General features: G+C 46.2%; 1 protein-coding gene across 3 annotated transcripts in view; it reads left to right on the top strand.

Annotated features, from left to right (window-relative positions):
- FYCO1 (FYVE and coiled-coil domain autophagy adaptor 1) overlaps positions 1–25,525 on the top strand; it is a 1,135,599-nt gene that overhangs the window by 786,341 nt on the left and 323,733 nt on the right. For all 3 annotated transcript variants that reach the window (XM_069613367.1, XM_069613366.1, XM_069613365.1), the window contains exon 13: positions 20,931–21,080. In XM_069613367.1, coding sequence (XP_069469468.1) covers positions 20,931–21,080 — 150 coding nt within the window. The remainder of the gene's footprint in view (positions 1–20,930; positions 21,081–25,525) is intronic.

Below are 25,525 nucleotides of genomic sequence, written 5' to 3'. Positions count from 1 at the left end.
AATCTTCCAGGGGCTCTAGCTCTAGTATGAAAAGCATAGCGGATAATTGGCATCCCTGCTTTGTGCCCCTCTGCAGAGTCCATTGCTTCGATACAAGTTTGCCTGTCCTCACTCTTGCAGCAAGTGCTGTGTATATTAATTTGACCCACCGAAGGAACCTCTCACCAACCCCAAAACGCTCAAGAGTGGCATAAAGCCAGCCCCACCTAACTCAGTCAAATGCCTTGATTGCATCCAATGATATAACTGCACAGCTATCCTTCCTTCTATCAGGAACTCTTCCAAACACTACATCTAAATGCAGGGAAATTAAATCCACTTTTATCAAATGGCATAAATCATGTACTGGGGGATCATACACTTCTTACCACACGCATAAGCTATATATTCTACAAAAAGAAGGTATGCTAACAAGTGTCTAAAACCCGACAAGTTACTCTGACAATGGGTATATCTGTTACCTCAAAATTCACACATGAACATTAAAACGTTTTTTATGAAACATATTAATGCTAGTACTCATAAAATTATCACATTACATAAAACTCCGTAAAAGCATGTAAAACATATATTACGCAGAAACACAAGAAAGTACAAACAATGTGGGTTAAATCTCTTGATCACTAGATCAACGCCATCTGATACTTCACATGTTTTGCCCTTTTACAGTAATCTTATTCTTCTTTTCTAGACCCAGGGAAATTAAATCCGTCATCTGATTCCAAAGAAACGATTGCCTACAGAGATGAGTGATCATTTAAACTCATATACAAATTGAAAATGGAGGTGGTGACCTTGATATCCAGAGTAGAACTGAGACACAGATCCAAAGCATGCTAAAGAATGGCACACCAGAACATTAGACAAACAGCAAACCGGTAAGACTTGAGGCAAGGATAGCGGAATTATAGGAAATTGTTGATGAGCGCTGAAGAAAACATCGACTCACAAAGACTTATAATGAAGAGGGGCAAGGAAGTTCTCCCTGAGTGTCAAGGCTACAATTGTAAGTGTTTCTATACAGTGCAGCTGGATTGAACACCAAAACTAACCCAAAGACCAAATATTGCTGTAATTGCTCTCCTGTTCATGTGAGCAGTAATCTAGAGTTGCAATTGGAAAAAGTGGAGATGACGTACATGAATTATACAGAGAAATGTGGAGGATTTTGGAAGTGTCACAAGTTTGGTTGTTCCGAAGTGAATGGAGTATCTTGGTTGATTTGAGGGAAAGGGGGTAATGGGCTTCTGTGGGGGTGGCGTGAGTCTAGAAAAGACATGCCTGCTTGGGATAAGAAAAAAAGAAGTTGAGATATTGTACCTACTCAAGATCATGGGGAAGCTTGAACTCACAAAGAGGTTGACCGGGCAGGAAAGAAGAGAGATGGAAACAGAACAATTCATGAATGGCAGGAGTCTAGCGTAGATAGATGGCACAGCTAAATTTAATGACTTTGAACATCCAGATTCTAAACACACCATTCCAGTGGAAATTATTCCTGAAAGGACTTCCTCAAGGAGACACAAATCAAGAAGGGAAGTAGTGTATGAAATCCTAAATCTCCCCATTTGAATTGTTCTCAGAAAAGAACACAAACAAGAGAAGTAGCTGATCTCATGACCGTGGTTTCCTTTTCCAATCCAATCAGTCCAGAAGTTGCATGTTCAGGGACAATGAGATGGTCAGAAGATTGCTCTGGCTAGTATCTACTCCCCAAACGAGAACAAACAATGCACTCTTCACAGTACTAGGTCACTGTATGTCAGCTTTTAAGCGGCTAGCTGGGACTTGTGGGCAATGTCCTCTCTTATTATTTTTCTCTAAGTGTGGAAGTGGTTGGCTTTCATGCGTATATTATTTTCCATGTTCACAACTGACCAATGAGGTAAACCATTTTGGAAGCAAACATAGTTAGTGAACTATGATCTCTGGAGAGAATTTAGAGGAGAATGTTCCCTTCCCCAACCTCTGGACTTCTTTACAAATAAGTGTAAAAGATGCATCTTACTGTTTCATTTTCAAAAAGGTATGTGCAATAAAATGTTTTATATGTGATTGTACAGAAAGCTCATCAACAACTCCAAGATTTCACGATCTGCCACAGAATCTAGCAAATGTGCTCTTATGGACAGAAAAATATGTGTATGCCTAAACAATATTGTACACTCAGTATAATCAATAGTTTTAGTTGTGGCTGTTAATTTGTTGATACTGCTCAAGAGACAATGACAAACATGATTTATGCCATTAGGAAAAGAACATGCATGTGTATTACAAAAAACAGATATTGCTTATCACAAATGATGTGGCTGCAAATCATTCAGACATAATACATTATTTGCCAGATGAAACAATGTCAGCTAAACTGAGTGTGTCAAAAACATGCCAAAAGAGTTCAAGTGCCACTTTCATGAAATAATTCACCGGCCCGGAAAGCATGCCTCTAATAATGTGTACCAGGATGATCAGAATAACCAAACCAGTCTGACAATCAGAATTCCTGTAGTACTGCTTGCCATCAACTCTACAGTGTGCTGGGAACAGAGCAGTGATAACACTTACTCAAAACCAGCCCTACAGATAAGAGGCATACATACCACTAAATTATACTCCCTAAAAACAGAACATTTGCTCAATAAAAACATATTGAGTACAAATAAATCCAACAAAAAATGGGAAACAATTAACAAATCTGAATTTACTCTATGCTTGTACCCAAGAAGTTCTATTGATATATTTGAATCAGGGCCCAATAGAGCAGTGGCATCGGAAGAGCTCTAATAATATTACTGTCTGATCTCAAGAGGAAATTTAAGGGGAAAAGAGCATCTTTTATCCCTTTGGGCAAAGCTAATTACTTTTTTACTCTCTCAAAAGTCATTTGATTTCAGGAAGGGAGTAAAATCTGATTGGGACCTTGCTTGTAAACCTACACAGGCAGTGAAATAACTGGACACATGACACAGCCCATAGTTATTTTTCGACCCCTTCCTCATGCCTGACAAGATGAAATTCAGTACAAGCCTCACTGAGGTTTCAAATAGAGTCCCTTTGAAGACAGTCGTATAGATTTGTCTTTTAAGTCAGTAGCATCAATGTTCAGAGGCACAGCAGATGGAATGCCTTCTCCTGTAAATAGGGGCCCTTCTTCTGAAATGCACTGTTATCAGTTAAACAAGATACATGGGGATGCTAGAGGCACTAATCATAGGACACATGTTGACAAGCCCTCAGCAGTTGAGGATAGAAAGAAACAGGAGGTGCAGTTTACTAGAATGTTTACTATGCTTGAATGCAAATAAACAACACATTTCTGTAACGGTACTGTACTGGCCAAACATCTGACTTGGTTTTTGAAAGTTGCTGATTTGTCCCGCATGCCCTCAAGTAGGGTTTTCCTGTGCACCTCCTCTCTCAGCCCTTGATCCTGTGATGACCTCTGAAACCAGTTGAGAGATCTCGGTAAAAATTGGGGATTGTAGCAGTAAAACACTTTCTGGAATATTTGCATGCCCACAATACTTTGCAGAAAAAAAATGTTTAAAGCCTCACTCACCATGATATTATTGGCAGTTTAAGAAAATGTCATGAACATCCATACACACAATCATTTTGCAGTACTAACCCGATTGTTTGCAAAATCCGCTGATATTGTTGGGCAGGATTATACAAGTGCTCTGTGAAATCAATGTTGTATAGCTGCGCATTACCATAGCATTTGTTAAGGTCTATGCTATCTGGAACTATGAAAACCTGGAAAGCATGCAGGTTGTGTGAAAAGCAATGCAGATGTTTGAATATTGATAGCCAGGCATATTCCATACCTACCATCCCTTGCAGAGTAAGGAGATGATATTGAAATGTTGACCTCCATTTGTAGGGCAACATTAGATATGCTAAAATAGAACAGATTGAGCATGATATTTGCCTACTCACAATCTTTGGAGGAAAATTAATATTTAAGTTGTATAATACATTAACTTGCAAGGGTAGCGCTTCAAAGCACCTGTGTGACATGGGTGCAAAGTATAAATATCATGGTATGAGGTTACACATCCAAGTAGCCTGCTTACTTACAATCAGTAACCGATCCTTTAGCTGACAGGTTTCATAGTGTGGGTGACACCTTTGCTAAGGCACTACTGGCTTTACAAATTCTGGTGCTTGAACGTTATTCATATTAAAAGCAACATAAAAATGCTTTGGTTTGTAGTTCTTGAGAAGGTGGCAATTGTCTGTGTGTGCTGCTAAAACTCTTCTGAGCAGCACCCAGAGGGAAGCAGGGCACGTGCACATGCACACAGCTTCAAGGGAACATTGCTGGGGGGAGGTCCTAAAATCGGTGCATGAGGCCTATATGTTTAGGTCACTTTTCAAGGCATTTCTCCCTGCAATGCACCAAAGGCCCCACTCAGGATCCTACCCAATTTACCACTTACTTTAGACATTTGGAGGCAGCCCTACCCAGATGATTACATCCAGTAATCTTTAGTACAGTTAGGGTCGTCCTGGATCGATTTTCTACTAGTTGGTAGAGGCCTGGCACAGTAAATCCTTAAAGCAGAAATGAAAACTAAAGTTGTATCAAATAACGCATCTGTGTAAGCCTGACTTTAAATCTAGAAAATTGTAGAAATAGGAAGGACAGTGTCTGGTGGTTGAATTATTTGTGTTTAGAAGACCCAACTCTTGAAGGAAATATGAACTTCCCAATTGACAATATTTTTAACATAAAGTCAGTCTAAACAACAACCGACACTACCAAATAATGAACTTATCCTTAGCTTTGAGAAGGGTCAACAAAGCCGCAAGACTTGAGCTTGAGGAAACCTTCTGCAATTACAGAACAAACACAACATTGTGGTGTCGAAAAAGTTGATTGGGCAGCTTTTAGTAAAAGGAATACCTAAGACCTATTGGCAGTGAAAACAGAAGGTTTTCTTCTTTTCTTTGAGGGACACCAGGACTTATGGTGGGGTGGGCAGAGCACTTAGTACCCCCGCTGCCAAAAACTACGATGTTTGCATAGGCTCTAAGGGCAAAACAAGACAATTTTCTAAAATATAAATATACACGTAGTAAGGCCACTTAATTGCAGTTTTATTACGACAAAAACAATAAACCTAATAGAAGATGAGCCTACAAACTCACAGTATGCTAAAAATAGAAACCACATCAAATCCATTAAACTGCAGACGAGTTCCTGTAAATGGTTTCATACTTTAAAAGCAAGTTTGACTTTAAATTGGACCCGGGAGAAAGTCACGTACCTAGGGGTGTGCGCAACTGCCTTGTTTGAGTCGCTATGTTGGCCTAATTGTGGTCATCTCCCTTTTCTTGATCTGAATTGATATGCCACGACAGAGCTACTTTGGATTTCCTGAAACCCTTTCATCAAAATGAACTTCCTTGCATAGTGGCTTTATTTATGCAGGTGCTTCCTTTTAAAATACTCTGCCACAAAATTGATCTAAATCAGGATAAAGATATTTTACTACACGTGGGGGACAAAAACAAAACCCCATATGCCTGGAAAGCTACTTTTGGAATGGAAGAAGAAGGGTGGCTGTGTCAGTCATAAAACGAGATCTCTAGGCAGTGCTGCTAAATATATTATTTCCATGGTTGCAGAAAGGGGACTGAAAAGCACTAATGGGCTTTTGACTTTCCCCTTCAAGACTGGAGAAAGGTCTCTTTTCACCATAACCAAGTATACTGATACTTGATTAGCCTCACTCTATAACCATTGGTGGAAGTGGAAAAAACGAACTAGTGATTCTCTGACTGCATCCAAAAAGGAGGGTGTTGGATGATCGGACAGATGGCGGGGATGGGGTGGGGGAGGCATAAGGGTGTCGAGTGGGGCTGAGGGGTGACCAGGATCACAAATCTTTGCTCAAATTGTTACATTCCAAGGTCTACATTATTAATGTCTTATAGAGTTTACTTACAAAAAACTCAAATTGCATAATGAAGTCACATAACAACATGCAAATCCTGGTAGCAACATGTTAAGTCACGCTTTAATTTTCACATCCTGAGTGGTAAATTATAAGTCCCACAATACAAGATAGTGTCAACCTGAAAAATCTACTTAACTCGACTGTACTTTCAGTGATTTAAGACATGTAACAAAAGAAGTTGTGTTATAAACAAAGATAGATGTGCACATTCTTTGTCACAAACTTCCATCTCGTTGTTATTCATGATGCTGAAAATATTTGATTGGTGACTTATAGCAACTTTATTTTTTGCGTGTCAAGTTAGTAGACAGTGTGAATATAAACACATCTTTAAATGGGTGCTTTCTGTTGCTCACTTTAACTATCATAGATTTGAAAGGTAACCAGTGTTTTGGGAGCTCTTCAGTATGACATGTTCCGTCATGTATATGAAAGGCTCTGCCACTCATAAAAGAAATATCTTTGCAACCTGAGCACCTTAACGACCTGCATAGCCACCACAGACGGCGTGTGTGTGTGTGTGTGTGCCCAGCTGTGACCTGGGAAGCTGGCAGTGCTTGAATGTCCAGCCTAAGCCGATTCCATATTTGGCTTAGCAGAAAGACAAAGCGTCAAGGACGGGTTTCTTGAGCCTTTGAACTAAAGGTATGCTCTGCAAAAAGCAAACGAACTAGTGGTACGGCGTGCCAGTGAATTATATTACACTTCCATCTCTATCTATAACTGAAACTAAATGATGATGTCCAGAATCAGGCACAAGGAAGCATAATTTAACCAAAGTCCCCTCCCTGCTTGTTACACTGAGTTGTCTCTCTAAGAGACATGGACCGAGTCACGTGGTCCGGCCACGTGACGCGTGACGTTGGGGGGGAGGAGTGCCTGGAGGGAGAAAGAAGTTGTAAGTTGAATAAAGAAGACGTACTCCACACGCTCGGCGTGCCTGTCTTTATTACGCAGGCCCCTCCGGGCCTAACAAGTGGCGACGAGGTGTCTTCCAGGGCCGCCGAGTCCTCCTCCTCCTCCTCCTCGCCCACGGCGCCAACCCAGCTCCGCAGTGCACGTCGGGCACTGTCAGACACAACCCGCGAGCGCTCGCCTCCTTCTCCACTCCGGCTCCTACGACACGCCGATCCCGGCCCACCAGCAACACACTCCTCCGAGGCTCCCACGACACGCAGGAAGGGCGCGTGTACGATCCCTGAAAAAAAAATAAATAAACAATAATAAACACTAAAGAATAAAACGGATTCTCCACGCATGCTACAGCGACAAGCCTGATCCCAGGCCCAGCTCCACGGGGGCTCCAGCGGCAAGCCTGATCCCAGGCCCAACCCAGCAGCAGGCCCAGGCCCAGGCACCCACCAGCACGCCTGACCTAGGCCCGGCCACCCACAGCAAGAGACCGACGTCAAGGGTACGACCACCCGCCTGCCACACCATACAGGCTCCGGAGACCGCCAGCGGGACCCCGGTGAAAGGTGGGTGTCACCCTGCGCTGCCCGCCAGCCCACAGCACCTGCCACCAAGGCAACGGTCCCCCAGAGACAGACACACGCAAGTGAACTGCACCGCTCACTGCTACAATGAGCGCACCCCAAGATCAGCAGGACCCGGGCCCCCCTGCCCCAGCGGGGAGCACAGCAACCACGGCATGGCGCATGCCCCCCCCCTTTTCCATGATGCCGCAGGCAGATAAAGGCCCAAGGAGGGTCGAGTGGTTGGAAGATTTCAACACCTTCATTGACGCCGCGGGTGAAGAGAAATCCCCAAGACTACGCAGCATGTTTCTGAACCTCGCGGGGAACGACATTAAAATACTACTGAAAACCATTCCACCGGCAGAGCAAGCGGACTTCCCAGCCCTTATTGCAGCCCTGAACAGACGGCTGGTGATTGAACCCAACAGGGATTACGAAAGATACATTTTCAATCAGTGCACGCAGAGGGCAGATGAAACGGTCGACGAGTTCATCACCGCTTACGAATAAAAGGTGTGAACTGCCAGTTCCACGCGTTCAACCTAGACAAAGCCATTAGGTTGAGAGTGATTGAAGGGTGCGTATCCCAAACGATAAAGAAGCAACTGTTAAAAAAAACCTGTCACGATTGATGAAGTCAGCCAGATGGCAAGGATCCTGGAGAGAGTCGAAAAGCAAGTGACGCAGATAACTGGCACCGCCTCCTCCAAGCATGATAACAACGAGGTGATCGCAGCCATGCAGGCCAATAATGCCAGGACAACAGAGAGAGGACCCAACCTCACCTACTCAACAATTCCGAGAATGCAACGCCAGTGTTACCGCTGTGGAATGCCGTATCCTCATGCAGGGACATGCCCCGCATTGTCCCAGAAATGCGGCAACTGCGGGAGAGAGGGACATTTCCAATCGGTCTGCAGAGAGGGCAAACCGTTTCCAACCCAAAGACCGCCAGTCGCCCCACAGTTCAAAATACCCTACAGGAATCCACAAAGCCAAGGCTATCTATCGCGCCCTTTTCAACAAAACCCGAGAAGGTATGTCAGGGTAGTTGAAGACGTCTACCCTTCGGAAGAACCCCAAGGCGACGGAGAATATGAACAAATATCCCGCATTAGAGATGAATACGACGGGCCCTCAGCACCCATCTCTCACTACGAGGCGGACCAACAGCACCCCGAAGAAGAAGGTTATCAGTTTGATCACTATCGGCAAGGTGACTACGTCAACCTCATCATGGACGAAGGACAGGCACGCGAGGCACCCAAGATACCAATGGAAATAGGAGGCCACCAATTCTGTTTCCTGGAGCTACGGTCAACATAATGGGAGAAAAGGAGTTCCACCAAATTCCCAAGAAACCGGTCATAGTGCCTTCTGAGTCCAAGATATATCAATGGGGCGCCGACACTCCACTACAATCAATTGGCTTCTTCGCCCGTCACCTCATTCACAGCAACCGTGCCACAACGACAAGCATACACGTAATTCACAGTCCAACGAAAGGAAGGTGCCTCCTCAGCTACAGGACGGCCTCCTCCCTGGGACTCATAGACATACACGTCCGAGATGGTGACAAGATCTACTCATCAGAACCAACCCAAGTAGCGAAAGAGAGCGTGTCAAACGTCCAAGCGGAACCCAGGGAGATGGACTTGATATCAAAAGACGCCATCGTGAAAGAATTCCCCCTCATCTGCAAGGGCCTAGGAAAATTGAAAGGACCCTCAGTTAAACTACAGATTGACCCCGCAGTTCGCCCGGTTCCCCAGCACCCGAGGAGAGTCGGGTTCCACCTCCAAGCTGCCGTGTCAGCTGAACTCAAACAGCTTCTAGAAAATGACATAATTGAACCAGCAGTGGGCCCGACCCCGTGGGTCTCCCCACTAGTCATCGTGCCAAAAGAGGGGGGACAGCTCAGACTCTGCATCGACATGGGCGTCGCCAACACCGCAATCCAGCGTGAGCGACACCCCGGCCCCCGAATCGAGGACATGATCGTCCAAATAAATAAGTCCACCCTTTTCTCAAAACTGGACCTTAACCAGGGTTACCATCAACTGGTACTTCATCCAGAATCCAGAGGCATAACCACATTCGCCACGCACGATGGCTTATTCCGGTATAAGCGCCTTAACTTTGGCATTTCGTTGGCCGCACAGATTTTCCATGAAACCATCAGGCAAATCATTCGCCCAATCAGAGGAGCACTTAACTACAGCGACGACATCCTAGTATTTGGCAAGTCGAAGGAGGAATACGATGTAGCTCTCCGCGCCACCTGCAAAGCCATTCAAGACGCTGGACTCACCCTCAATGTCGACAAATGTCGATTCAGCAAGACCAAGCTGAAGTTCTTTGGCCACATATTCTCCGCGGATGGAATGACACTGGATCCCGACAAAGTGGCGACAATCTTCAGCCTACAAGAACCAAGGCAAATAGCAGACGTGCGATCGTTTCTGGGGATGGCAGTTTACTGCGCGAGATACATACCCCATTATGCCACAATCACGGAACCGCTCAGGAAACTCCTTCAAAAAGAGATGCTCTTCGCCTGGACGGCAGAATGCCAAGAGGCGTTCGACTCCATCAAGCAATACCTAGCGGAAGCCAGAAAACTTGCCTACTTTGACCCCAGCTGGCACACTGAAATCGTGGTCGATGCAAGTCCAGTCGGGCTGGGTGCCATCCTCGCCCAAACAAATGGAACAGACACCCACCCGAGACATGTGGTGGCCTATGCCAGCAGAGCTCTCTCGAAACCTGAGTCCGCGTATTCGCAGGCGGAAAAGGAAAGCCTAGCAGCAGTCTGGGCATGCGAGCATTTCCACAACTTTGTCATAGGAAAAAAATGTACCCTAATAACGGACCATCAAGCCCTCCTCTCACTGTTCGGCAACCCACGAACCAAGATGCCACCACGAATAGAACGGTGGGGTATCCGCCTGCAGGAATATGACTATCAGATAATACATCGTCCGGGGGGGAACACAACCCAGCGGACTACTTGTCGAGACACCCCACGGGAGAAGCCACACAGCAAAAGGGAGATGTAGAATACATCAGCTATGTCACCACAAACGCACTCCCTCTGGCAATTTCACTCGAGACAGTCGTGGAGGCGTCAGCTGCTGATCCGTCCATAGCACTGGCTATCAACCTCACAGAACACAACAGATGGAAGTCATACAGGAAGCTTCTGACGGAACATCCGGACGCGAATCGAGATGAACTGGAAAGGTTGGCAAAAGTTCATACAGAACTAGCTGTCAAGGACAAGTCCATACTCCTCCGAGGGTGCAGAATAATAATCCCAGCAGCCCTACGACCGGACATTATAAAGACGGCCCATGAAGGCCATCGCGGGGCAGACAACACCAAACGGCAACTTCGGTGCCATGTATGGTTCCCATTCCTTGACGCGCTAGTAGACCGATGGGTACGAAACTGCATGGCGTGTCAATGCACAGCCAGGGCCGAAGCCCCCGCACCACTACAGTCACTTCAGATCCCCGATCACCCATGGGAAAGAGTGGCAATAGACTTTTACGGGCCCCTCGAGTCTGGCGAGTACCTACTACTGTTCATTGACGAGCACTCTCGCTTCCCAATCGTGAAAAAGTCGCCGTCAACAGCCTTTGCCCACATAGCAGCTGTCTTCGACGAGGTTGTGAGCGAGTGGGGCATACCAGAAGTTATCAAGTCGGATAACGGCCCGCCGTTCTGTGGTCACGACTTCGCTACTTTCGCCTAATTCCGGGTTTAGTTCTTGACTAAAGCCTGGGGGAGAGGAGACTCCCAATAGGTCAACTATGTAAAGGAGAAGTCCTGTTATCTTTTGAGCAATACAGATTATAATTCAGCATACCTGAGATGGAAAGATGGGAGACTAAGCACTGAATAACCAACATAGTAATCCAAAATGGTGGGAAACTCTGCCCTCTGCATGGTTCATAATTCTTGAAGGCCTAGGGCGTTCAGCACACGTAATTACTCACCTTCCCAATGTCAATGAGCCAAGGGAGCCAGAAGCTGACTTTTCTAACATTTGCTTGTGGGAAACAGAACATGTGGGAGGATATGACATTCAGAGCTTTGCAGAACATGTGGGCAAAGGCAGACACGTCACCTAGCTCACTCCACACCAAAGAAACTGCCTACAAAGTCCTATATGGCTAGTATTTAACCACAGCAAGGCACCACAAGATTCATTCCAGAACCCCATCTACTTTGAGAAACCCGAGGCATACGAGCTACCGGAATAAGTGAATGTTAAGAAACCCAGAGGTGTGAAAGGGACCTGAAGAGGTCTACGAGTGGCCTGACCGAGTGAACGCTGAGAAGACTGAGGTCCACGAGGGACCTGAACAGTGAGTGCCAAAGACCCTGAGGTCTGTTAGAGACTTGGGCATCTTGATACATGGAGAGACTATCTCCAGCAAGCAAGTCAGTGCACAGAATGCCTCGGGCCAACCGAGCCACCACGCTACCTACTATTCCAAGGCTCTATAAGTAGCTACATATGTACACTGCAGCCTGTAAAGTAATATTTATAGTCTGTGTTTTCTCTTTTTTTATTTTAATTTCTTTAAAGCATCCAAACAAAATCACCAAAATAAATTGGAACAAAAATGGTAAAAATTCAGGAAGTTCTTGGCGGTGGGTGGGGGGGGAGGATTGGGTTGAACACAGCTATGCTGACCTCATGCCACTGAGGCTGTGAATATGAATCAACCCATCTCCATCTGTCACAGGTCACTCCACACTGCAGCATACCACAGCATGCTATGCTCATTGCCGCTCCAAGCATGCCCCTCTCTCTTGCCTCCTACAGGTTATTTGCTTTCGTATGCACATGAACACAAAGTACTGCAGCCACTCAGACAAATACTGTACTCTGCCATAAAAGCTTAATTGCTGCAGTGTTGTCCACTCCCGCTTTCCAAATCTAAACCACGGCATCCCTGACCCCAGGTGCCAGCGTATGTAGCTGAGAACTGCTGCCAAACATCCACTAGTGAGTTGATTGGAAATCATTGCCAACTACAATCTCTTTATATTGCAAGTGAGGGTATAAGAAAGTAGGCCTGGGAATGCACGGCTTTGGTGTCAGAGCAGTCACCAGAGCTGGCAATCACAGCAACTTCAATAAGCCGGTCAAGTGGCATAGCGAGTAGAGCGCTCGCTTTGACATCCGTGCAGACGCAGGTTCGAATTCCGGCAGAGTCAAACTCAGCCTTTCCTCCTTCCGCCTTCCGAGATCGATAAGTGAGCACCACACACCGTGGATAATAATAAGAAGCCCTCACCTGAGGGTTCGTAGCACTATGTAAGTGTCAAATTATTATTTTTTTTATTAATATCCATGGAGGAAAAGGTTCAGAAATGGTAGCAACGCTAATGACACTGTAGTGAAGGGGCCACAATGGAGGAGCAAAGGCTGCGGTGCCCGTCACCTCATTCACAGCAACCGTGCCACAACGACAAGCATACACGTAATTCACAGTCCAACGAAAGGAAGGTGCCTCCTCAGCTACAGGACGGCCTCCTCCCTGGGACTCATAGACATACACGTCCGAGATGGTGACAAGATCTACTCATCAGAACCAACCCAAGTAGCGAAAGAGAGCGTGTCAAACGTCCAAGCGGAACCCAGGGAGATGGACTTGATATCAAAAGACGCCATCGTGAAAGAATTCCCCCTCATCTGCAAGGGCCTAGGAAAATTGAAAGGACCCTCAGTTAAACTACAGATTGACCCCGCAGTTCGCCCGGTTCCCCAGCACCCGAGGAGAGTCGGGTTCCACCTCCAAGCTGCCGTGTCAGCTGAACTCAAACAGCTTCTAGAAAATGACATAATTGAACCAGCAGTGGGCCCGACCCCGTGGGTCTCCCCACTAGTCATCGTGCCAAAAGAGGGGGGACAGCTCAGACTCTGCATCGACATGGGCGTCGCCAACACCGCAATCCAGCGTGAGCGACACCCCGGCCCCCGAATCGAGGACATGATCGTCCAAATAAATAAGTCCACCCTTTTCTCAAAACTGGACCTTAACCAGGGTTACCATCAACTGGTACTTCATCCAGAATCCAGAGGCATAACCACATTCGCCACGCACGATGGCTTATTCCGATATAAGCGCCTTAACTTTGGCATTTCGTCAGCCGCACAGATTTTCCATGAAACCATCAGGCAAATCATTCGCCCAATCAGAGGAGCACTTAACTACAGCGACGACATCCTAGTATTTGGCAAGTCGAAGGAGGAACACGATGTAGCTCTCCGCGCCACATGCAAAGCCATTCAAGACGCTGGACTCACCCTCAATGTCGACAAATGTCGATTCAGCAAGACCAAGCTGAAGTTCTTTGGCCACATATTCTCCGCGGATGGAATGACACTGGATCCCGACAAAGTGGCGACAATCTTCAGCCTACAAGAACCAAGGCAAATAGCAGACGTGCGATCGTTTCTGGGGATGGCAGTTTACTGCGCGAGATACATACCCCATTATGCCACAATCACGGAACCGCTCAGGAAACTCCTTCAAAAAGAGATGCTCTTCGCCTGGACGGCAGAATGCCAAGAGGCGTTCGACTCCATCAAGCAATACCTAGCGGAAGCCAGAAAACTTGCCTACTTTGACCCCAGCTGGCACACTGAAATCGTGGTCGATGCAAGTCCAGTCGGGCTGGGTGCCATCCTCGCCCAAACAAATGGAACAGACACCCACCCGAGACATGTGGTGGCCTATGCCAGCAGAGCTCTCTCGAAACCTGAGTCCGCGTATTCGCAGGCAGAAAAGGAAAGCCTAGCAGCAGTCTGGGCATGCGAGCATTTCCACAACTTTGTCATAGGAAAAAAATGTACCCTAATAACGGACCATCAAGCCCTCCTCTCACTGTTCGGCAACCCACGAACCAAGATGCCATCACGAATAGAACGGTGGGGTATCCGCCTGCTGGAATATGACTATCAGATAATACATCGTCCGGGGGGGAACACAACCCAGCGGACTACTTGTCGAGACACCCCACGGGAGAAGCCACACAGCAAAAGGGAGATGTAGAATACATCAGCTATGTCACCACAAACGCACTCCCTCTGGCAATTTCACTCGAGACAGTCGCGGAGGCGTCAGCTGCTGATCCGTCCATAGCACTGGCTATCAACCTCACAGAACACAACAGATGGAAGTCATACAGGAAGCTTCTGACGGAACATCTGGACGCGAATCGAGATGAACTGGAAAGGTTGGCAAAAGTCCATACTCCTCCGAGGGTGCAGAATAATAATCCCAGCAGCCCTACGACCGGACATTATAAAGACGGCCCATGAAGGCCATCGCGGGGCAGACAACACCAAACGGCAACTTCGGTGCCATGTATGGTTCCCATTCCTTGACGCGCTAGTAGACCGATGGGTACGAAACTGCATGGCGTGTCAATGCACAGCCAGGGCCGAAGCCCCCGCACCACTACAGTCACTTCAGATCCCCGATCACCCATGGGAAAGAGTGGCAATAGACTTTTACGGGCCCCTCGAGTCTGGCGAGTACCTACTACTGTTCATTGACGAGCACTCTCGCTTCCCAATCGTGAAAAAGTCGCCGTCAACAGCCTTCGCCCACATAGCAGCTGTCTTCGACGAGGTTGTGAGCGAGTGGGGCATACCAGAAGTTATCAAGTCGGATAACGGCCCGCTGTTCTGTGGTCACGACTTCGCAACTTTCGCCTAATTCCGGGTTTAGTTCTTGACTAAAGCCTGGGGGAGAGGAGACTCCCAATAGGTCAACTATGTAAAGGAGAAGTCCTGTTATCTTTTGAGCAATACAGATTATAATTCAGCATACCTGAGATGGAAAGATGGGAGACTAAGCACTGAATAACCAACATAGTAATCCAAAATGGTGGGAAACTCTGCCCTCTGCATGGTTCATAATTCTTGAAGGCCTAGGGCGTTCAGCACACGTAATTACTCGCCTTCCCAATGTCAATGAGCCAAGGGAGCCAGAAGCTGACCTTTCTAACATTTGCTTGTGGGAAACAGAACATGTGGGAGGATATGACATTCAGAGCTTTGCAGAACATGTGGGCAAAGGCAGACACGTCACCTAGCTCACTCCACACCAAAGAAACTGCCTACAAAGTCCTATATGGCTAGTATTTAACCACAGCAAGGCACCACAAGATTCATTCCAGAACCCCATCAACTTTGAGAAACCCGAGGCATACGAGCTACCGGAATAAGTGAATGTTAAGAAACCCAGAGGTGTGAAAGGGACCTGAAGAGGTCTACGAGTGGCCTGACCGAGTGAACGCTGAGAAGACTGAGGTCCACGAGGGACCTGAACAGTGAGTGCCAAAGACCCTGAGGTCTGTTAGAGACTTGGGCATCTTGATACATGGAGAGACTATCTCCAGCAAGCAAGTCAGTGCACAGAATGCCTCGGGCCAACCGAGCCACCACGCTACCTACTATTCCAAGGCTCTATAAGTAGCTACATATGTACACTGCAGCCTGTAAAGTAATATTTATAGTCTGTGTTTTCTCTTTTTTTATTTTAATTTCTTTAAAGCATCCAAACAAAATCACCAAAATAAATTGGAACAAAAATGGCCAATTCAGGAAGTTCTTGGCGGTGGGTGGGGGGGGAGGATTGGGTTGAACACAGCTATGCTGACCTCATGCCACTGAGGTTGTGAATATGAATCAACCCATCTCCATCTGTCACAGGTCACTCCACACTGCAGCATACCACAGCATGCTATGCTCATTGCCGCTCCAAGCATGCCCCTCTCTCTTGCCTCCTACAGGTTATTTGCTTTCGTATGCACATGAACACAAAGTACTGCAGCCACTCAGACAAATACTGTACTCTGCCATAAAAGCTTAATTGCTGCAGTGTTGTCCACTCCCGCTTTCCAAATCTAAACCACGGCATCCCTGACCCCAGGTGCCAGCGTATGTAGCTGAGAACTGCTGCCAAACATCCACTAGTGAGTTGATTGGAAATCATTGCCAACTGCAATCTCTTTATATTGCAAGTGAGGGTATAAGAAAGTAGGCCTGGGAATGCACAGCTTTGGTGTCAGAGCAGTCACCAGAGCTGGCAATCACAGCAACTTCAATAAGACGGTCAAGTGGCATAGCGAGTAGAGCGCTCGCTTTGACATCCGTGCAGACGCAGGTTCGAATACCGGCAGAGTCAAACTCAGCCTTTCCTCCTTCCGCCTTCCGAGATCGATAAGTGAGCACCACACACCGTGGATAATAATAAGAAGCCCTCACCTGAGGGTTCGTAGCACTATGTAAGTGTCAAATTATTATTTTTTTTTATTAATATCCATGGAGGAAAAGGTTCAGAAATGGTAGCAACGCTAATGACACTGTAGTGAAGGGGCCACAATGGAGGAGCAAAGGCTGCGGTGCCTGGCACACAATTGGACACTAGCTAAGCAGGGGGGCGGCTTAGTCAGGTGTAAATGCATGGCTTTGTTGTAAGAGCAGTTAGAGGCTGGGAGGCAACAGTATTGAAATGTGGGGATCGGGGGTGGAGAGGGATAACATGAGATGAGACAAATAAGTGTGCGTCGCCTCTTTACCCATGCTGCAGTTAAGCACAACATTCCAGAACATTGCAGAGTGTGTTGCCCACAGCACGGGTACCTGGTGCACAGTATACTATACCATAACATGGAGCATTGGAAAGGGGTTGTCACTTTGTAAGCTGACTGCATTGTAACTTTGTAACTGAGGGCATTGTGAGGTTTGGGGATACGTTGAAACTCATTTATGCTTCTCTGGGCTTTGCCGTGTTAGCGCTAGTTGTGAAGAGGTGAAAGCGTTCGCCTCTGGTGGCAAGGAGCCGGCCTGGATTCCCATCTGCGCCAAGCCTTTTTAGAATAGGCCCTTTAAAAAAAAAAAAGCAAATGGTTATTTTGGTTTGATGTCGTCAAGCGTTTGCAATATAAAAAACGCAATGAGAAAATAATCATATATAACGCTTCAAAGCATCAATGGTTGGAGATGGGGAGGGGAGCGAGGGGGAAGCAGCTTGAGCCGAACACGGCTTCTGAGGAAGGCATTCTAGTGTAGTGGATTGGGGGGTTCTTCGAGAAGTGTACTATACAGTCGATTGTTTCTGTTTGTAAATCCTAAATGAAAATCACAAATCCATACAGTATACATGGGGCAGATGTAAAATGTAGAAGTAAACGAACACTGGCTGTTACATTTATTTTAGTGCTTTTGTTTTGATGGTATTGTGCTAATAAAATACAAAAATAACATCAAAACTATGTATCGTAAAAAACATGGAAAATCAGGGGAGTGGGAGGGGGCAACTTTGAACCGGAAAGCATAATAAACGCTGCAGGTGGAAAATTTATGAACCAACGCTTTAATGGCGGGTCATCCAATTGATGAGGCTTTTCGCCCAGATTTTGGGGCTGACAGCAGGTTTGAACCCAGGTCCACAATCTATCACGAGTACACCAGGTAGGTGTTCAACCCTGCATCCGCTCTGCTTCAGAGAGCAATGGGCATTTGTACACCAATGCGCTTGAAAGGATGCCTCCATTCCACTCTCCCAATCGCGCGAGCCTGTGAGAAGGGCAGGCGCATGTAGGAGTCTGGCTCCCACCCCGTTGAATGGCAGGATCCATGTGAACATGGCGCACACAACACTGTCAATCCCGAAAATAGCTGCTATCCCCTCAAATCGTTGCACTTTTTTTTGCACAAATAAATCAGGGGGAGACCCCTGCAGCCCCCCCCCCCACAATCCCCTTTCCTAATTAATACTCCCAACCCCTTATCATTCATATTTGTGCGAAAAAGTGAATTTGTTTTTGGATTCAGAGTAATGGCATTCGACATTTTCGAACTATCCCGAATGGCAAGCAGCCGCCTATAGGTAAAAGGATAAACAGTGTCTCGAAAGGCAGCGCAGGACACATATCAAAGATAGACTGGGGCCAACCAGGGGAGTTGCTAGGTCTGGAAAAGACCCGGGGCTACGGTGATGTCGGAACTGTCAGGACTGGGGGCTAGCTAGTCTTTTGGCTGTAGCTCCTTAGATTCTATCCGGGGCTACAACCAAAAGATCAGGGGCTATAGCCCCCTTAGCCCCCCCCTAGCAACGCCCCTGGGGCCAACCCAGCACTGAGCCGTGTGGCTGTTGTGGCAATTCAGCCAATAAAAAAAAAAAGTGATACTTTCAAAACACGCTCACAGGTATTGTACATTTGCAGCCTTGTCCAGAATCAACTGGAATTCCTCTCCCTGGGTAAATGCAAGGTGGGTGGGTGGCGTGTACAGGTACAGGTACTGAATTCGCCTGCTATGACCAGGTGCAAAAGCAGAGAGACTCCTAAGGAATACTTATCATCTTCACCAGCAGCAAAATCAGATGCTGGCCCAGGAGTTCTCACATTTCGCAGGCAGCCTTGATGGGGTGGCGGATCATACATTTCCAGCACTGCCCCCGCTCCAACTAGGGCATAACAGAGACTTTCCCGGAGTGGTACACACGGCATTAAGCCATGTGCCGCCAATCAGGGCTGATCCAAAATGAGCCCCAATGGGTTTGAAGAAATCATAGCTCAGACTTGAAACATTTCTTCAACGTTGATTGTATTGAAGGTGTCAGACACGCCGTACGCTGATAGCCGCTCGCGTTCCTCCTTCCACCATGGTTATCTGGTCTACGTGAGTGGAGTTTGTGATTTGCCAGGAGTAGAATGGAGAGGAGGTGGTGCTGGGGACTTTGCTGGCCCACCCTGCTATAAGTAGGAAGACATGTTGGAGATATCTGATGTTAGGTTTCAGAACTTCGAGGTGTGCTTGGTAAGCTTATGCTGTCCTTTCTGTGCCCATTTGAGTTATTTTTGAGCACCACACATTTTGTTATCAGGGTTTTGGAAAATATTTAGATCTTCCTAGCTGTATGGTAAGATATTTATGTGAATATTTCCCCCATCTATTTCTTGCCATGTCTTTCCTTAATCGACAGTCGTGATACTGCTGTTTAGCTTTCTGGTGGATATAGTAATAATTTAAGCAGTGTATTTCTTTCTAGTTCTTTAATAATTCTTCCAATATTTCTAGGCTGTTTTTGCATTACCCTTCATGTCAGTGAAAGATGTTAACCATCCCCTGATACCATTAAACATGTTTGCATGACAAATTGTCCCCTATTGTATTTCCATTAGTTTGGAATACGTTTAAGTGTCCCATTGTGTATTGTTCACCACCTCCAAGTTGATAGCCGTAGTTTAATATTCATATACAAATCTTGACACCATGTAGCAAACTGACATTGGATTAAAATGGTTGTTTGCACTAACTTTTTTTCAGTTTAAGCATCTTCTATAGGGCCATTAGACACCCACTCAATTCCACAAACTCTGAATGATAATGATGTGTTATTTATCTAGCGCTTATGCCTAAGCGCTTTATATAGAACATATATACATACAATATCACCCAACCAAAGTTGGTATTCATTTATCGGCCTGGATGAAACGCTGAGTTGGCTTTGCCGGGATTCAAACATGTGGTCTGCAGGTCACACACAGATAATTGCAGCGAGTGGTCAAACCGCTGAGCTATCTTACTGGTAATGTTGAATGTTGTCTCTTCATAGCTACCAAAAATGAAAGTGTGATGGCTTCCTTGTGGTTGTCACTTTGGAAACTTTCCATGTCATAGAGTTCCACTGAATAAGCAGAAACATAATGACGTGGACAGACTAAACTGGTTTTGGAAGGTCAGGTGATATACTATGGCGTTAACAACCCGTTCCAAGGGCTGGAATGGGTGGCAACGGCTCGGCTGCCGGAGTTAAAGGCCTGTGCAAAGCGAGTGCGTTTAACGAGGGCACCGGGATGTTACCACCCATTGCAACCCTTCGAACGGGTTGTTAACGCCATTAGCATCCATCCCAAGGGCTTGGACGGGGCTGATACTATGTATTTTCTTTCCGTGAACGGGTTGACTCATGGCGTCCCGTTCACAGAAAGAAAATACTGTTCAAAGATGGCCACCTTGGAATGGGAAGGGTGGGCTCTGTACAGAGCCCCTGTTCCCTTTCCATGGCGGCCTGCCGGAGGAGAGCCGAAGGAGTGGCAGCAGCTGTGGCGGCGGCCTGTGCCGCCGCAATGAGGTAAGTGGGGAAGGGGGCGTAAAAAAAAGGGAACGGAAGGTGGGGGGAAGATGGTGCGCAAACCAGCTACGGAGTGGCTTGAAATATGGGGTGAGATTGCCAGTTTCTGCCCGTGTTCCTTGCCTCCTGATTGGCCGACTCCTCTGCCATGGGTACTAATAGAAATATTTTGCCTCCATGGGATCGACAGAAATTGGAGAGAGAACCTTGGTAACAAGTAAGAAATGTTTCAAAATATTACTGTTTTCAGGAAGAGGTATACAAAATAATAAAAACGAAACCTGAACATAGGATGTCACTGTTATTCTGTTCTGCAGGGATAAGGATGTGCTCTGGCAGAAATCCGATGCGCTGGAGTACGAGCAGAAGCTGCGTGCAGAGGAGCGCTGGCTGGTGGACACAGAGGTTGCCCAATGCTTGAACTGCAGCAAGAACTTCAGTTGGATGGTGCGCCGCCACCACTGCAGGTTAGTCTGGGGAAATGATGACTTCACCACTGGTAGTCAGCCACACAGCTGGTGAGATGTGAACACCATGTTTATTGCTATTGCTCAGGCTATTGCTTACTACTCTCATGCTGTAGCTTACAAAAACATCACCAGTGCAAAGGACTGACTAAATGCGGGGGAGTGAGACCTCTCCTTTCCTTTAAGGTCCTCATTCACCTCGAATGTCACAAATGGCAAGTCAGCCTCCGCCCCATTCCTTATCCTCCTCTACCCGATCTCTCTCAGTACTTGCTCTTCGCCAGCTTTCAAAAGGATACGGGCATCTGGTGGTTGCGATTGGATCAGCAAACTGCCAAATATGCTCATCCTTCTCTGTCAAAATTCTGGGATGAATTGGAATGTTTAAAGATGTAAAGGCAGGCGCTCTGTTACCAGTCTTTAGCTTTTCCTCCTAACGCACGTTTTCATGACTTCATCAATCTTCCGGGAGGCTGAGTTTCTTAGTTATTTCAGGCAGGTCTGCATTTCTTTTTCAGGTGTGGCAAGTTAATTAGCTCTGAGGATTCTGGTACTTGTATTTTTCGCACTTGATTTTGCTGGCAGGTGACTGCAAACAACTCCCTCCATAGTACAAATCTTCCCCTTGATGGGGGTGAGGGGGAAAGCCATGGTTGTGGCTCTCCAATGTAAGGCATGATGGCCTGCTGCTGAATTGGAATGTGCCTCTCCTCTCAGTAGCAGAGGCAGCTTTTGGTTCCATGGTGGGTGGATAATGGGGTGCCAGTGGGAAGCTGGGGAGTGCACTGGGCACCAGGAGGGATCCAGGGTGAGTGGCTTTGCCCCCCCACTGTCTGCTCTTTTTCTTTTACCCTCACTTTAGCCCACGTGTTTTTATCCTGTCGTATTCCATCGTATTTCTTTATACACAGCCTCCCTCCTTTGCAGTGCACTATGATTTTTTTTCCAATGTAAACTTATTTTCACTGTGTCATCTTAATTTCGTTTTTCAATGTTACCCCACATTATCCTTGTCATCAGAGTCTTGCTCTCTGCATTGCATGTTTTTTTAAAATGTAAATGTATTACTTACACCTTGGAATTCCAATGCATTTTTTGGGGAATTTGTTTTGCCTGAAAGGCTGAAAATGTACCAAAAGTGTCAGTCTATCTTCAGGTAGTTAGATCTACGAAAAGAGAAATGTTTAGGGCCGATGAAGGACATGCTGAGGGAGGACCATCAAGGACAGGGTCGGACTGGGACAAGAAATGGGCCCGACACCTCAAACAAAGTGGGCCTCACCTAATCAAAAGTGGCCCTCAAACCCTCATCCGTGAATCATGTCAATTCCCAACTTTACCGAAAATGTGAATTATGGAGGGTTAATGGTGTTTGTTGCATGTAATGTTTTGTGTAAACACTTGAGAAAACTAGTGATAACATTGCTTTTCCATGGCCCCGGCATCTGATAATGATTTGTTATTTAAATATTGTGTTTGCCAAAGCACTGTACATAGCACATAGTTATATACAATCATTCCCAACCGAAGTAGTTGGTACTCATTTATCAACCTCTGATTAATGAATGGCTGAGTTGGCCTTGCCAGAATTTGAACCTGCTACCTGCAGATCATGCATAGATCTCAGCAGTGCCAGCGAGCGCTCAACCTGCTGGTTTATATTACTGGAGTAAGCTAGGAGGAGCAATCAGTTCCTTCCTTCTTCCCTCCCATCATCCATCACTCCCATATCCCTCCCACTCTTCCTCTTGATTTTCTTCTTTCTTTTTTCTTTTGTTCCCTTCATTGGCATCTTTCCTCTCTTCCTTTCCTTCCTCTCTCACATTGTGTCCACCCTGTCTCCCTACCACCCTTCCTCTTAGCTTCCCCCCATCCTACTCTTTGTTTTCATCTCTTCTGCCATTCCTCCTTATTTCTTTCCTTCCTCGCTCTCTGTAATTCCTACCCCATTGTTATGTTGGAAAATAGCAGTGAAAGATAAATTACTGTGCATGGGTCATCAGGCTAGGGTGCACTCGAGTCGAGTGCAATGATGCGCTCTGCAGCATTCTTGAATCACAGCTGATAACAGAGGGCAGCTGCATCAACAAGCCCTTAGTCGAGATAGCATGAGAGTGTGATAAATCCATGTTCAGGCAGAAGCATTTAATCTAAGCATGCATGAACCCTACATCTGGGTCTGTCTATGTATAGGTATCTCACGGGATTAGGGGCCCGGATTTACAATGCTGGTATGTGTTGTCTCCTCCTGCGGGAAAGGGGCCAGGAAAGGGTGATGTCCGCAAGCATGCAGTTTCAGCTTTGACTTAACAATGCCACAATTCACCACAACCAGGGTGCCACCACACACCCAATGCCGCTCAGGCAATCCCCAATCTAAAACAATGCCACAATACGGTAACCACCTCCTCAATTCTACCCAATTCTACAGTGTGAGAACCAACTCTCATTAAATTAGGGTAATGCACCTAAACTACTGAGGTGCGATTGCTAGCTGGAAAATTAGGAAACCTGTCCTCAGTGCTGGTACCAGAGTGACACATCGTGCTGCAGAACTGGCACTAGCAATAACCTGGCTTTAGATCGCTGTATTGAGACTTTTTTGAAGTGAGAAGCTCTTACTTTCCACAACTTCCTGTTTACTGTTCAAAACCCTGAGCAAACATGCCCTACACCAGAAAACACAAATTCAATTGAAACATGGTGTAATAAACCTTATGTCACTCGGGCTCCCTCCCAGGCACACAAGTGGCCCAAGAAAACAGGCCTTGATGCAACTTCATAAAGGGCCTCAATGCAGCCACTGAATCTGAACCATACACAGCCTCTGAGAGGTCCATTACTGAGGGGCCTGTAACCTAACTCCCAATGCATAGGGAATCACAGATAAAACATTGTTTCATATCATTTTGTCCACAGGCACAATAAAAGGTAGGATCTGTACATTCAACAATACACCCAATATATATTAAAGCAGGCTGTTTGGAATAAGGGCCAGTGTTTAGATGCCGAGACGTGGCTAACGGAAATAAACAAAACTGAGCTTTTAAGAAAGAATAATGATCGTACGCCTCAGGTATCAGCAAATGCAACCGTCTGCCAGCACAAATGTTATTTTTATTTCACCCACCATGGACCTGCAAAGGTAAGGAGGAAGCAGCGTGCAAGGCATTCTGGGAAATCGTGATTGCCTTAATCCCCATATTCTGGATGTTTAGTACATTCTGAAATACAATCCTAGGGCTTACAAAACGCAACAGCCGCATGCGGCAAAGTTTGGAAGCAAGGTCAAAAACTAGGTTCCAAAGCCAACAGTTTGGACTGAGAGCGAAAGGACCACATTATGACGGATTATAGTGCACACTTGTGCTTGCCACACGTCATACCTAATGCAGACGTACGATTGACTGTCTGTGTCTGATAATTGTACACTGGAATTTAGGAAATCAGCTCTTACAAGAAGCACTGTGCATTGGACACACCTAGTCAACGGGCATGCACAAACTACACATACATGCAGCAATATTTACTACAGTTGAAGGGAAATTTCCATTTCTGTAAATTAAAATTATGAAGCTTTGTCCTGGCCTCTAGCGGTTTGTCCATGTTGAATTTCAGACATTTTGTTAGAAGATAAGAGCTTTCGCTCATGGGTTAAAAAGAGACATGTGGCGTGGATGCAGTTAGTTTTCAGTATTAGAGAGCTTTCAGAGAGGCTTGATCATGACTTGATAAGTGTGACATACATACATACACTCTCACTGCATGAAGGAGCAGCAGGTATAATAACAAACACCCAGGGCAGCCTAGGTCGAAACATAGAGCTTCCTGCACATATTTATTGTGAAACTGAGCCACCTAAATACTGTATTGTCACCACTCCCTCCGAGGCCCACCCAATTTAAACCTTTACGATTAACCGACTTCACTGTGCTTTTTTAACACTGACACACTAAGTAGCATCAAATGCCTTTAACACTGGGCAGCACTGAGTGTATTCACCACAGAACACCATCACAGTACATGCCTTTAACACAAATCAGCACTGACAGGAGTGTAGCACCTTTGACAGCAGCGTAAACATCTCTTTCCCTGAGTAGCATCACAGAGCAGCATTAATGTTTTATACATTATGCTGCACATTTGATAACTCTGTCCTGACTTTGCCGCAGCAGATAACCACTTCAGAACTAGTCCCGCCTGATTCGCCTAAACTGTAGTCGGACCTCCTCCTTTTGTGGAGCCCTCCCACCGAGCAGCACCCCAAAGAAATGAGGGCCCGTGCCCAGCCCTGGCTATCTTAAAATGCGTAGACAAGCACAGACTGTCTTGGACTTGCAACAAGAAACCTAGTGCCCACTAGCGAGCATCAGTGGGGCTGCTTCCAACAAACCAACTGAGCTGCACCATAAACGCCTTATGCACAAACGAGCAATATAGAGAGC

The sequence above is a fragment of the Ambystoma mexicanum genome, chromosome 5p, assembly GCF_040938575.1.
Source record: "Ambystoma mexicanum isolate Mex_15411 chromosome 5p, UKY_AmexF1_1, whole genome shotgun sequence".
Classification (NCBI taxonomy): domain Eukaryota; kingdom Metazoa; phylum Chordata; class Amphibia; order Caudata; family Ambystomatidae; genus Ambystoma; species Ambystoma mexicanum.
The sequence above is the reverse complement of the archived record's forward strand: the minus strand, read 5'-3'. Positions and strand labels throughout refer to the sequence as shown.